The 14,805-nt window shown below is 39.7% G+C and overlaps 2 protein-coding genes across 7 annotated transcripts in view; one reads left to right on the top strand and one right to left on the bottom strand.

Annotated features, from left to right (window-relative positions):
- LOC144321961 (uncharacterized) overlaps positions 1-14,805 on the top strand; it is a 143,777-nt gene that overhangs the window by 37,075 nt on the left and 91,897 nt on the right. The gene's annotated exons all lie outside the window — the stretch shown is intronic.
- HSD17B4 (hydroxysteroid 17-beta dehydrogenase 4) overlaps positions 1-14,805 on the bottom strand; it is a 98,181-nt gene that overhangs the window by 17,658 nt on the left and 65,718 nt on the right. For all 4 annotated transcript variants that reach the window (XM_077911317.1, XM_077911318.1, XM_077911319.1 and 1 more), the window contains exons 20-22: positions 7,506-7,592; positions 4,173-4,259; positions 2,298-2,436 (exon numbers count right to left, since the gene is read on the bottom strand). In XM_077911317.1, coding sequence (XP_077767443.1) covers positions 2,298-2,436; positions 4,173-4,259; positions 7,506-7,592 — 313 coding nt within the window. The remainder of the gene's footprint in view (positions 1-2,297; positions 2,437-4,172; positions 4,260-7,505; positions 7,593-14,805) is intronic.

Genomic DNA, 14,805 nt, shown 5'->3' with positions numbered 1-14,805 from the left:
GATCAAGCCCTGCTCCTGGCTCCACACTCAGTGGGGAGTCTGCTTGAGGATTTCTCTCTCTTCCCCTCCCCTGGCTTACATGTGCTCTCTCTCTCTCTAAAATAAATAAATCTAGGGACACCTGGGTGGCTCAGTGGTTGAGCATCTGCCTTCATCTCAGGGAGTGATCCTGGGGTCCAGGATCGAGTTCCACATCAGGCTTCCTACAGAGCCTCGTCTCCCTCTGCCTAGGTCTCTGCCTCTCTCTCTGTGCGTCTCTCATGAATAAATAAAATCTTAAAAAAAATAAATAAATCTATAAAATACAAAATATTTGGAATTAAAGTGTTAAACAAAACATTTTTAAAACTGATCGTGAGGGATACCTGGGTGGCTCAGCGATTGAGCATCTACCTTCTGAAGCTCAGGGTGTGATCTCGGGTCTAGGGATCAAGTCCCACATCAGGCTCCCAGCAAGGAGCCTGCTTTTCCCTCTATGTCTCTGCCTCTCTCTGTGTGTCTCTCATGAATAAATCAATAAAATCTTAAAAAAAAAAAGATAATTTAAAAAAATGCTATATATTCCCTAAATCGAAGCATTCATTCATTATTTTCATGCTATTAAGTGCCATGACAAAAAAGAGAAATGCCAACATGGAATGGTTCTCTAAAATACCATAAGCCAAAAGGCCTGGACAGCTTCTACTGCTGCCAGCCATGGCAACTTAGCTCAGTGACACAAAGCCTGGAGAAAACAACTGCCCAAAGTGAAAACAGTTACAACAGCTGAGAATCAAGTCAAATACCAGAGAGGCAGACAACCAAAGGGAATGGTGAACCCTTTTAGAGAAAGCTTTCAGATATGACGTGACGATGAGCTTTAATAACGAAGGCCCCAAAGAAGAGATGATAAAACAAGCAAAAGCCACAAGGGGTATCGACAATGAGTAGTTATTAACAGGATATTGATATTCTCATTTCTCCAGTGGAAATGTTAGGAAAAACTCTTGTCCTAAGTTAATTAAAGGTCACCTGCAAAGGGAAGCACATTTTCTAATACAAGGAAAGTGTCACCAAGACAAGGGGAAAATCTGAGTTAGCTACCAACTCTATACTGAAGGAGATTACCCTGCTTGCCACAAGTGAATCACATGTATACTGTGCAAATCACTACACAGGGTTCTGATCTGCTACTTGTGAGACATGGTTTTAGCACCTCCTCTCACTCTTGCAGACCTCATTCCTCTCCTCTACTAGTACCTTCAAAAACCCTGTGCTTTGTATGCATAACTCAACTTCTAATATACGTTCATCCCTAGGGAAAAAATTGACCTGCATCATGGAAAGACAGAAAGAACAAAGAAAGGCACATGGTAACACTTGCACACGCAGTGTTCACCTATGAAATTCTTTAGAAAAAAATTAGACATTTTGAAATTTGGGGGACTAAATACCTACTAACATTTCTGCCTTTCTCTGACCACCCCCACACCCTTCTGATTGACATCCTAGAAGAACAGTGTCTTTCAGAACAAACATCAAAATGTCAACTGTGGGTAGTGAAATTATATACATCATTATTTTCTTCTTTATAACCTTCATATATCAGATTACAGGTCATAAACATACACTGCTTAGAAGAAACCACAATTGTTATATTAAAAAGAAGGTTGTAAATATTGATCCAAAATCAGTTTAATAAAACTTCAATATGTTTTTCTAGGAATATATAACAAACGGAAGACCATTTCAAAAAGTTTCCATTAATTCAGAGATATATTTTTATTTTCTGCTCTAAGTGAGCATTTATAGTGATCTTTAGCTGTAGTGAAGAATATAACAAATGGATTTCCAAGGCACTCGAGTAGGCAGTCTTAAATAGAAATCTGATAATTAAGGTGATAATCCAAATTATTAATATTTGAGGATGAAGAAAACAGCTTTAAAAGTGTCAAAATGTAATAACTTAAGAATATTTCACCTGATGAATTTCCTTTTCATGTAGGGGGCACTTCAAGACAAAAGAAGCAGATAACTAACATGACTGTTTAAAATTACTACTTTTGGGTACTACAATGAAGTCTTTAAACTCTAAAAGTCTTTTAAAACTCTAAAAGTTTTAAACTAGGTATTTTCTTTTAATGGATTCTTTACATCTCTGAAAAGCACACGCATCTCTGAATGCCCTGAAACCTGGTATTCCCCATGAAAAGACAGGGTTTACCAACCTTCGATGAGACAGGCTTTAAAGGATAAAGGATACTTTCTATTTACAAAGAGTTACCTTGGAATCGTATAAAATCAGAGATGTGACTTACTCCACTTGGCTGCGATGTTTCCACCTTTAGTGATATGCCACTCAAATACGGCATTTACTTTCTTTGCTACTTCATGCCCAATATCCTTAAGGCGGCGACCTATCTCCTCAAATACCAGGGTACTCTGGAGCTCCCCACCCTAGTCAAAAGAAAAATTTAACTTGAAAAACTTTGTAAAAATAACTCAAGGGGAAAAATGATTACAAAATTTATGCACAATGAAGTGATTTTCTTTTAAATCTGCATAAAAATAAGGCAAAGTCATTTTTTTCCATGCCAGGCTTCTTTTACACTTTCTGTATGTTAATTCATGTCATCCAGGACTTCAATCTTTTTTTTTAATGTTTTTTTTTTAATTTTTATTTATTTATGATAGTCACAGAGAGAGGGAGGCAGAGACACAGGCAGAGTGAGAAGCAGGCTCCATGCACCGGGAGCCCGACGTGGGATTCGATCCCGGCTCTCCAGGATCGCGCCCTGAACCAAAGGCAGGCGCTAAACCGCTGCACCACCCAGGGATCCCCAGGACCTCAATCTTAATAGAAGATTCTACTTTTATCAGCATTCAGAAATGATTTTTTAAATTTTATTTAAATTCAATTAATTAACACATGTATTATTGATTTCAGAGGTAGAGGTCAGTGACTCATCAGTCTTACATAACATCAAGTGCTCATCCCATCAAGTGCCCTTTTTTTTTAATATTTTTATTTATTTTTTCATGATAGACATAGAGAGAGAGACAGGCAGAGACACAGGCAGAGGGAGAAGCAGGCTCCATGCAGGGAGCCCGATGTGGGACTTGATCCCTGGACTCCAGGATCACACCCTGGGCCAAAGGAAGGCGCTGAACCACTAAGCCACCCAGGGATCCCCTCAAGTCCCTCCTTAATCCCCATCACCCAGTTACCCCATCCCCCTACCCTCCTCCCTCCTAGCGACCTTCAGTTTGTTCCCTATGATTCAAAGTCTTTTATGGTTTGTCTCCCTCTCTGATTTCATCTTGTTTTATTTTTCTCCTCTCTGTTTTGACATCAAAAAAAATAAAATCTTGCCATTTGCAATGACACAGATGGAACTAGAGGATATTATGCTAAGCGAAATAAGTCTATCACAGAAATATTTTTAAAGTACACTAGGAACTAAACAACCTACGTCCTAACAAAACTTGAGCAGGAAGATACTGGACAAATCAGCCAACTTCTGTGGTCTCATTTCTCTCTTTGTAAAAAGGGATTACGTTATGTAAAGACCATACCTCCTTGTAGCTCTAACACTTCTGAAGTTTCTGATCTAGGATTCTTCGTAAGCAATCTTAATCTTCAGTCATTTATGTGATGATATAGCTTATGACAGACAATTAAAAATCACGGGTCTGAGAACCTCAATACTACAAAGTTACTATTTTGAAGACTGAGAATATAAACATTTTTTATTAAAAGCCTCCTTATGTAAATAGAGACTAACAGAAATGTTATAATAAATAATACATGCTATTGTTTTGATATGTGTATACAAAGCTTTACACCAATCTTTAAATCAAGCAAAGGTACAGGATATTTAGCTTTTTCATCTATTTTTTTCCAAAATATTGTTAGCTTAAGATTTTTCATTAGACAATTGATTCAGTTACTCCAAAATGAGAAAATTATATTCTCTTGAAAAGGACCCCAGTATCTCCCTAAAAAAAAGTTTAAAAAATCCTTAAGTTGTCAAAATATTACTTTTACTTGAAGTAGTTTCGGATTAACATCCCTCAAGAATTAAGAATCTTATGCAGTTCTTAATTTTCTAAAGCAGCCCAAACATTCTAGAAATAATTTTAACTAAAATTCATACATCAGGAAATGACCTACATCAGTTTCTATAACCCACCTCAGAGGGTGTCTGAGCTGAAGTATCAGATGTTGGCATGAGATCCACATATGCATTTGAAATGACAATATCTCCAGTTTCTTGGATCTTAAAAGAGACATGAGAGGGGGAAAAAAAAGTTTACTCAGATGATTCCAATGAAAACGCAGTATCATTGCAAAATAGTATACAGTCATTTAAAAGAAAATTGCAATTTTTCCTCATAAGAAAAAGAAAATAATCCAAATTACATGAAGTTTATAAATTAAATGTAAAGATGAATAAACATGAAGCTTGCTGTTTTAATACAACTGTTATTAACCCTAACTGTAGAATCAACTGGCACCCTTTTAAAAAATACCTATGACCAGGTCCCATCTCCAAAAATTCTAATTTAAATGGCGTGGGGCGGACACCTGGCATTGGTATTTGAGGAAATTATTTTTTAAACCTACATGTGTCTAATGGGGAACCAGAATGAGAATTGCTGAATTCTTATAAACAGTACAAGGCATGGCACAATATCCATATGAGGTAGTGGTGCATCTGTTCTATTCAGAGAGAATAAAATCCCACAGTAGTAATTTAAAGTAATAATTCTAGTTATTTCAAATAGGAAGGGTACACAGCATAAACTAAATGCTTAGACTTTCATCAAAATACTCATGAAAGGAAATTAAATTCTAATCTCTAATACTTCATCTAAAATTATTCCAATGGCTACTCTTTCATAAAATTATAGTATTGCTACAAATGTGCAGAATGGGGCCTAAAAATTGAGGCAGCATTTATTAAAATTGATTTTTTTTTTAAGAACTGAGGTCATTCTCCCTTGACTACGCACCATCATACTTTAAATCTTTTTATTTTTTATTTATTTTTTTTTCATTTATTTATGATAGTCACACAGAAAGAGAGAGAGAGAGAGGCAGAGACATAGGCAGAGGGAGAAGCAGGCTCCATGCACCGGGAGCCTGATGTGGGATTCGATCCCGGGTCTCCAGGATCGCGCCCTGGGCCAAAGGCAGGCGCTAAACCGCTGCGCCACCCAGGGATCCCCCATCATACTTTAGAAAAAAAGATCTTTCAAACAATTTGCTCATTTTGTTTCTAATTATGTATAGAGCCAAAGCATGGAAAGGGACAATTTATGAACAAAATACACTTTAGTATATTACTTTCTTGTAACCAAGCCAAGCAGGTCGTTTTGGAACATTAGTTTAAAATGTTTCTTAAGATACAACATGAGGGAAATAAGGAAGAAAGGGAGGAAAGCAGGATTCCTATATATAACTGAAGGGAAAGAGGACCTCTAATCACTGGGAGGGGAGGGAAATACAGTGAAAAAGATGGGACGATATGCTTAGAATTTATGGCAAGAAGGTACTATATTTAGATATTAAATTATTTCTCAGCCCTGTAAGTCTGTATCCATGGAAATTATTTCTATGTTGTTCATTACTACAACAGAGGAAAACAAATCTATAATGTGGTCATAGACCTTAATACTTGTAGATTTCATCATCCTACTAAAGAAATAAGACTCAAAATAATGAGACAATAGGATGGCTTCAGAATAGGTGACACAAACATTTAACTGCAAGACAATTTCACAGAAAGGCAATATGCCAGTTTGTAGGGGCAGGAAAAGGGGAGGGAGTCATAAAGGATTGCCTCTAAGGGCAAGGGAGCAGTTAAAGGAAGCTGAAAAGAGAAGAGGCCATGGGAGCCTGCCTGGCTGGCTCAGTCGGTTGAGCATCTGCCTTTAGCTCAGGTTATGATCCCAGGGTCCTGACATTGAGCCCCACATTGGGCTCCCTCCTCAGCGGGGAGTCTGCTTCTCCTTCTCCCTTCCCCTCTGTGCTCTCTCTCCCTCTGTCTCGCTTTCAAATAAGTAAACGACAATTTTTTTTAAATAAAGGGCAGGAGGCAATGGGAAATAAAGAGTATATACAAATGAAGCAGGAAAGTGACCCTGCAAGCTGCAGGAATTAGTGAGGAGTACCACATAAAGAAGAGTTTTGCAAAGTTATTTATTTATAAAAGAAACTATGATACAGTAAGAAGAGCGAGGGCTCTGGGATTGAGGCTTTAAGCCAGGAAGACCTGGGTTCACACCCCAGATTGATTCCTTACCGTGTGACCATGAGCAAGTATTTGCTGATTTTTTTCTACTGAATTTAGAGATGATGATAGAGAACTGAATCTAGATTTTCTTCTATTGAATATAGAGATGATGGTATAGCCTGTTCAGAGGTATCAAATAGCTACTATTATTATTCATGGTGATGTCTACACTGCTCAGCACAAACCATCTGAGTAGTACAAAATGATTGGGCCAAAGAAGTACCAGCCTGGTCAACCAGGTTAACAAAAACTATCTTTAAAAGTCTTATAAGTAAAGGGATAATGGCACATCCTTTGAGTATTTTACTGGAACGCTGCTAACAGCCCACCCAATGATGACATAACTCTTTAAGGAGACATACTTATTTTTTTATCCTGTCACTTACTTTTTAATTAGGCCCAAACTTTGTGACATAAGGTGTTAATTTCTGGATTTTAGTGTGATCAAGATGCACGTGATTTCTATCCAGTAGAAAAAGGAACCATAAAGGGTATGGCTATAGAACATTAACTAGTTCTGCCTCTAATTCAGCAAAATTCATGGAGAGCAGCACCTGCTGGACCATATAAACACTGTCGCTCTAATTTTCTTTTGAACCAGATTTATCATCTTGCCAGCTCCCTCATTAAGCAATTAAACAGAGTTGTCATATTTTCATTTTATATCTGTGTGAGAGCTATGCCTTTAATAGTCTGAAGATTATATTTTGACAATAATTAGATTGATTGTTGAGCCAAAAAGTTATGGTTGGCTGGGTTTTCAAAACAGCTGTGCCACTCCTACAGAGCCAGGCACCAATTTAGTAAAAACTAAAACAAAATAAAAGGTACATAGCCATCTTATTTTCAATTAAAAGGTACCAATGATTAAAAAAAAAAAAAACTTGCTAAGGGCACCTGGGCAGCTTAGTTGGTTAAGCAGCTAACTCTTGATTCAGCTCAGGCCATGATCTTAGGGTCTTGGCATTAAGCCCCATCCCACGTAGAGCTCTGTGCTCAGCACAGAGTCTGCTTCAGGATTCTCTTTCTCTCGCTGCCCCTCCCCTTGCTCCTGTGCTCTCTCGCTTGCTCTCTCTTAATAAATTAAGTCTTAAAAAAACCAAAAACCTTCTAGGTTTTCCATCATACCCATAGCACTAACCAAAAGAACACTCTAAGATGGACCATGGTTATAGGCTGTGGTGAGGTGGTAACAAAACAAGGAACTTCTAACCATATTACTCATACCTTGGTTTGGAAATGGATTCTATTTCCTTCCTTCCACATCTCAGTTTGAAGAGTCTGTCCCGGATATACTGGTTTTGCAAAACGAACCTTTAAAAAGAAATGAGTATGAGTGTTAAAAATGTTTTAAAATGCAACCTTGCTACTTGTGGGGAAAGAAATTCAGGTGGACATCAGAGAATATAAAAGGAAGAAAAGAGGTATAAATACATTTACATTCATGAACAAAAATAGTAAGATACAATCAGACAATGGATATAGTCAGTATAAGCTAATTTATATTTCAAAACAGAGTCAATAAAGAGTCTTTAATCTTGACAAGTCAAGAAACAGAAGCATGCATCCTCATATGAAGGACAGTGAGACAGCGAGCCCCTAGAACAACTCAAAGGATGCAGTTGAAAATGATAAATAAGTATGTGTGGGAAATAAAATCTGGATGGCATGCGGGATAAAATAATTCCACTTTTTATTTCATCATTTTCTATACCAACTGTATTTGCTCTATGTACATACTATTACATAATAATAAAAGTAGTTCTAACAAAACGAAAAGCATGAAAATAATCAGTGCTATTTAAGGCAAAACATCAGAAAATGCATTTTCACCGCTGCATGGAGCCCAAATTGATAAAAGCACTTGGAGCTATTTGACACAGTCTCAAACTTTATTTTCAGTGTCTATCTTCTGATGTACACCTCTGCAAAGATACTATGTGCAGAGATAAGGGGGTTTTTTAATTTGCAATGGATGAAAGCACAAAACCAATTTAAAAGTACAAAAACTAAAATCAACATGCAGCTGTCATGCTAATTTAGGTGTAGTTTCTAAGAGTTGAAATGCAGTCACTTAGCTATTTAATTAAGGTAGGGCAAATTACAAAACAATGAAAAAAATTTTTTTCTAAAGATGTTTTTTTATTTATTCATGAGTGACACCAAGAGATAGAGAGGCAGAGACATAGGCAGAGAGAGCAGCAGGCTTCATGCAGGGAGCCCGATGTTGGGATTCAATCCCAGGACTCCGGGATCAGGCCCTGAGCACAAGGCAGACACTTAACCGCTGAGCCACCAAGATGTCCCGAAAAAAAAAATTTTAAGGTAAATCTGAACTTTCTATTAATGTGTATATACTAACACACATCTGCTCCTAATATTATAAAACAATCTAATCTGTTGAAATTATAGTGCGGGGGGTGGGGCAAGATGGCGGAAGAGTAGGGTCCCCAAGTCACCTGTCCCCGCCAACTTACCTAGATAACTTACAAATCATCCTGAAAACCTACAAATTCGGTCTGAGATTTAAAGACAGAACAGCTGGAACGCTACAGAGAGAAGAGTTCATACTTCTAACAAGGTAGGAAGAGGGAAAATAAATAAATAAAGAAGAATCCAGAGGTGGAGGGGCCCCCACGAGGAGCCAGGCTAAGGCCGGGTGGCAAGAGCCTCCAGGACAGGAAAGCCCAGCCCCAGAGAAGCAGGAACTTTAACAATCTTCCCAGATGGAAAGGCGCTCACAGGGAACTCGGGCAGGATCCCAGGAGGGGCAATGGAGCCCCAGGTCGATAGGGTCACTAACAGAGGAGGTGCACCAGGGGGAGAGTGTGCCACATACCCTGGGCGGAGTACAGTAAAGGGCTGGAGCATCCACCCGGCGGGGCCTTGGGAGCAGCTCAGGCGGCAGCTCCGCGCAGAGGGGGCTGCGCAGCCCCAGGAGTGGATTCCAGCGGCGCATGGCCAGGATCCCAGGGTGCCGGGGGACACAGCCCAGGATCCTGCACTCCCCCAGGGACAGGCAGAGGCTGGGAGAGCATAGGACAGCAAGGACGCTCCTGCCAACGGGCGCCTGCAAGCTGTGCAGGTCAGTGCCCCCTGCCCCCCCCGGAGCATCCAGGCCAATGCAGACTGGGAGACTGCGGTAGTTACTGGGGGAGCTGACTCCAGGGCTGGAGAGCTGGCCACCGCCACTGTGGTTACTCTTCTGGTGTCACCCTGTGCCTGGGAGGGTCGGGCCACCAGGGAACAGAGGCCTCACAGAATAAACAGCTCCCACTGAGCCATGCACCTGGCAGGGGGCTGGGCGGCTCCCCCAGGTACACACACATGAGAATCAGCACCGCAGGCCCCTCCCCCAGAAGGCCAGCTGGAAGGACTAGGGAAGAGCAAGTTCTTGACCAAGCAGCACTGGAGAGCTACAGGGGAAGTCAAGGGATTTACAGTATATAGAACCAAAGGATACCCCTCCTTATTTTGTTTTTGTTTTTTGTTCTTGGTTTTTTGTTTTTGTTTTTTCCTTTTTTTTTTCCTTCCTTTTTGCAGTACAACTTGCTTCTAGTCATTCTGCACTGAGCAAAATGACTAGAAAGAAGAACTTACCACAAAAGAAAGAATCAAAAATAGTACTCTCTCCCAGAGTTACAGAATTCAGATTACAATTCGATGTCAGAAAGCCAATTCAGAAGCACTATTATACAGCTACTGGTGGCTCTAGAAAAAAGTATAAAGGACTCAAGAGACTTCATGACTGCAGAATTTAGAGCTGATCAGGCAGAAATTAAAAATCAATTGAATGAGATGCAATCCAAACTAGAAGTCCTAACGACGAGGGTTAACGAGGTGGAAGAACGAGTGAGTGACATAGAAGACAAGTTGATAGCAAAGAGGGAAACTGAGGAAAAAAGAGACAAACAATTAAAAGACCATGAGGATAGATTAAGGGAAATAAACGACAGCCTGAGAAAGAAAAACCTACGTTTAATTGGGGTTCCCGAGGGCGCCGAAAGGGACAGAGGGCCAGAATATGTATTTGAACAAATTCTAGCTGAAAACTTTCCTAACCTGGGAAGGGACACAGGCATTCAGATCCAGGAAATAGAGAGATCCCCCCCTAAAATCAATAAAAACCGTTCAACACCTCGACATTTAATAGTGAAGCTTGCAAATTCCAAAGATAAAGAGAAGATCCTTAAAGCAGCAAGAGACAAGAAATCCCTGACTTTTATGGGGAGGAGTATTAGGGTAACAGCAGACCTCTCCACAGAGACCTGGCAGGCCAGAAAGGGCTGGCAGGATATATTCAGGGTCCTAAATGAGAAGAACATGCAACCAAGAATACTTTATCCAGCAAGGCTCTCATTCAAAATGGAAGGAGAGATAAAGAGCTTCCAAGACAGGCAGCAACTAAAAGAATATGTGACCTCCAAACCAGCTCTGCAAGAAATTTTAAGGGGGACTCTTAAAATTCCCCTTTAAGAAGAAGTTCAGTGGAACAGTCCACAAAAACAAGGACTGAATAGATATCATGATGACACTAAACTCATATCTCTCAATAGTACCTCTGAATGTGAACGGGCTTAATGACCCCATCAAAAGGCGCAGGGTTTCAGACTGGATAAAAAAGCAGGACCCATCTATTTGCTGTCTACAAGAGACTCATTTTAGACAGAAGGACACCTACAGCCTGAAAATAAAAGGTTGGAGAACCATTTACCATTCGAATGGTCCTCAAAAGAAAGCAGGGGTAGCCATCCTTATATCAGATAAACTAAAATTTACCCCAAAGACTGTAGTGAGAGATGAAGAGGGACACTATATCATACTTCAAGGATCTATTCAACAAGAGGACTTAACAATCCTCAATATATATGCCCCGAATGTGGGAGCTGCCAAATATATCAATCAATTATTAACCAAAGTGAAGAAATACTTAGATAATAATACACTTATACTTGGTGACTTCAATCTAGCTCTTTCTATACTCGATAGGTCTTCTAAGCACAACATCTCCAAAGAAACGAGAGCTTTAAATGATACACTGGACCAGATGGATTTCACAGATATCTACAGAACTTTACATCCAAACTCAACTGAATACACATTCTTCTCAAGCGCACATGGAACCTTCTCCAGAAGAGACCACATATTGGGTCACAAATCGGGTCTGAACCGATACCAAAAGATTGGGATCGTCCCCTGCATATTCTCAGACTATAATGCCTTGAAATTAGAACTAAATCACAACAAGAAGTTTGGAAGGACCTCAAACACGTGGAGGTTAAGGACCATCCTGCTAAAAGATAAAAGGGTCAACCAGGAAATTAAGGAAGAATTAAAAAGATTCATGGAAACTAATGAGAATGAAGATACAACCGTTCAAAATCTTTGGGATGCAGCAAAAGCAGTCCTAAGGGGGAAATACATTGCAATACAAGCATCCATTCAAAAACTGGAAAGAACTCAAATACAAAAGCTAACCTTACACATAAAGGAGCTAGAGAAAAAACAGCAAATAGATCCTACACCCAAGAGAAGAAGGGAGTTAATAAAGATTCGAGCAGAACTCAACGAAATCGAGACCAGAAGAACTGTGGAACAGATCAACAGAACCAGGAGTTGGTTCTTTGAAAGAATTAATAAGATAGATAAACCATTAGCCAGCCTTATTAAAAAGAAGAGAGAGAAGAATCAAATTAAGAAAATCATGAATGAGAAAGGAGAGATCACTACCAACACCAAGGAAATACAAACGATTTTAAAAACACATTATGAACAGCTATACGCCAATAAATTAGGCAATCTAGAAGAAATGGACGCATTCCTGGAAAGCCACAAACTACCAAAACTGGAACAGGAAGAAATAGAAAACCTGAACAGGCCAATAACCAGGGAGGAAACTGAAGCAGTCACCAAAAACCTCCCAAGACACAAAAGTTCAGGGCCAGATGGCTTCCCAGGGGAATTTTATCAAACGTTTAAAGAAGAAACCATACCTATTCTCCTAAAGCTGTTTGGAAAGATAGAAAGAGATGGAGTACTTCCAAATTTGTTCTATGAGGCCAGCATCACCTTAATTCCAAAACCAGACAAAGACCCCACCAAAAAGGAGAATTACAGACCAATATCCCTGATGAACATGGATGCAAAAATTCTCAACAAGATACTGGCCAATAGGATCCAACAGTACATTAAAAAAATTATTCACCATGACCAAGTAGGATTTATCCCTGGGACACAAGGCTGGTTCAACACCCGTAAAACAATCAATGTGATTCATCATATCAGCAAGAGAAAAACCAAGAACCATATGATCCTCTCATTGGATGCAGAGAAAGCATTTGACAAAATACAGCATCCATTCCTGATCAAAACTCTTCAGAGTGTAGGGATAGAGGGAACATTCCTCGACATCTTAAAAGCCATCTATGAAAAGCCCACAGCAAATATCATTCTCAATGGGGAAGCACTGGGAGCCTTTCCCCTAAGATCAGGAACAAGACAGGGATGTCCACTCTCACCACTGCTGTTCAACATAGTACTGGAAGTCCTAGCCTCAGCAATCAGACAACAAAAAGACATTAAAGGCATTCAAATTGGCAAAGAAGAAGTCAAACTCTCCCTCTTCGCCGATGACATGATACTCTACATAGAAAACCCAAAAGTCTCCACCCCAAGATTGCTAGAACTCATACAGCAATTCGGTAGCGTGGCAGGATACAAAATCAATGCCCAGAAGTCAGTGGCATTTCTATACACTAACAATGAGACTGAAGAAAGAGAAATTAAGGAGTCAATCCCATTTACAATTGCACCCAAAAGCATAAGATACCTAGGAAGAAACCTAACCAAAGAGGTAAAGGATCTATACCCTAAAAACTATAGAACACTTCTGAAAGAAATTGAGGAAGACACAAAGAGATGGAAAAATATTCCATGCTCATGGATTGGCAGAATTAATATTGTGAAAATGTCAATGTTACCCAGGGCAATATACACGTTTAATGCAATCCCTATCAAAATACCATGGACTTTCTTCAGAGAGTTAGAACAAATTATTTTAAGATTTGTGTGGAATCAGAAAAGACCCCGAATAGCCAGGGGAATTTTAGAAAAGAAAACCATAGCTGGGGGCATCACAATGCCAGATTTCAGGTTGTACTACAAAGCTGTGGTCATCAAGACAGTGTGGTACTGGCACAAAAACAGACACATAGATCAGTGGAACAGAATAGAGAATCCAGAAGTGGACCCTGAACTTTATGGGCAACTAATATTCGATAAAGGAGGAAAGACTATCCATTGGAAGAAAGACAGTCTCTTCAATAAATGGTGCTGGGAAAATTGGATATCCACATGCAGAAGAATGAAACTAGACCACTCTCTTTCACCATACACAAAGATAAACTCAAAATGGATGAAAGATCTAAATGTGAGACAAGATTCCATCAAAATCCTAGAGAAGAACACAGGCAACACCGTTTTTGAACTCGGCCATAGTAACTTCTTGCAAGATACATCCACGAAGGCAAAAGAAACAAAAGCCTAAATGAACTATTGGGACTTCATCAAGATAAGAAGCTTTTGCACAGCAAAGGATACAGTCAACAAAACTCAAAGACAACCTACAGAATGGGAGAAGATATTTGCAAATGACATATCAGATAAAGGGCTAGTTTCCAAGATCTATAAAGAACTTATTAAACTCAACACCAAAGAAACAAACAATCCAATCATGAAATGGGCAAAAGACATGAAGAGAAATCTCACAGAGGAAGACATAGACATGGCCAACATGCACATGAGAAAATGCTCTGCATCACTTGCCATCAGGGAAATACAAATCAAAACCACAATGAGATACCACCTCACACCAGTGAGAATGGGGAAAATTAACAAGGCAGGAAACAACAAATGTTGGAGAGGATGTGGAGAAAAGGGAACCCTCTTGCACTGTTGGTGGGAATGTGAACTGGTGCAGCCACTCTGGAAAACTGTGTGGAGGTTCCTCAAACAGTTAAAAATATACCTGCCCTACGACCCAGCAATTGCACTGCTGGGGATTTACCCCAAAGATACAGATGCAGTGAAACACCGGGACACCTGCACCCCGATGTTTATAGCAGCAATGGCCACGATAGCCAAACTGTGGAAGGAGCCTCGGTGTCCAACGAAAGATGAATGGATAAAGAAGATGTGGTTTATGTATACAATGGAATATTACTCAGCTATTAGAAATGACAAATACCCACCATTTGCTTCAACGTGGATGGAACTGGAGGGTATTATGCTGAGTGAAGTAAGCCAGTCGGAGAAGGACAAACATTATATGTTCTCATTCATTTGGGGAATATAAATAATAGTGAAAGGGAATATAAGGGAAGGGGGAAGAAATATGTGGGAAATATCAGAAAGGGAGACAGAACGTAAAGACTGCTAACTCTGGGAAACGAACTAGGGGTGGTAGAAGGGGAGGAGGGCGGGGGGTGGGAGTGAATGGGTGACGGGCACTGGGGGTTATTCTGTATGT

The sequence above is a fragment of the Canis aureus genome, chromosome 10 (assembly GCF_053574225.1).
Source record: "Canis aureus isolate CA01 chromosome 10, VMU_Caureus_v.1.0, whole genome shotgun sequence".
Classification (NCBI taxonomy): Eukaryota; Metazoa; Chordata; class Mammalia; order Carnivora; family Canidae; genus Canis; species Canis aureus.
Note: the sequence above shows the minus strand (reverse complement) of the source record. Positions and strands in the feature narration are given on the sequence as shown.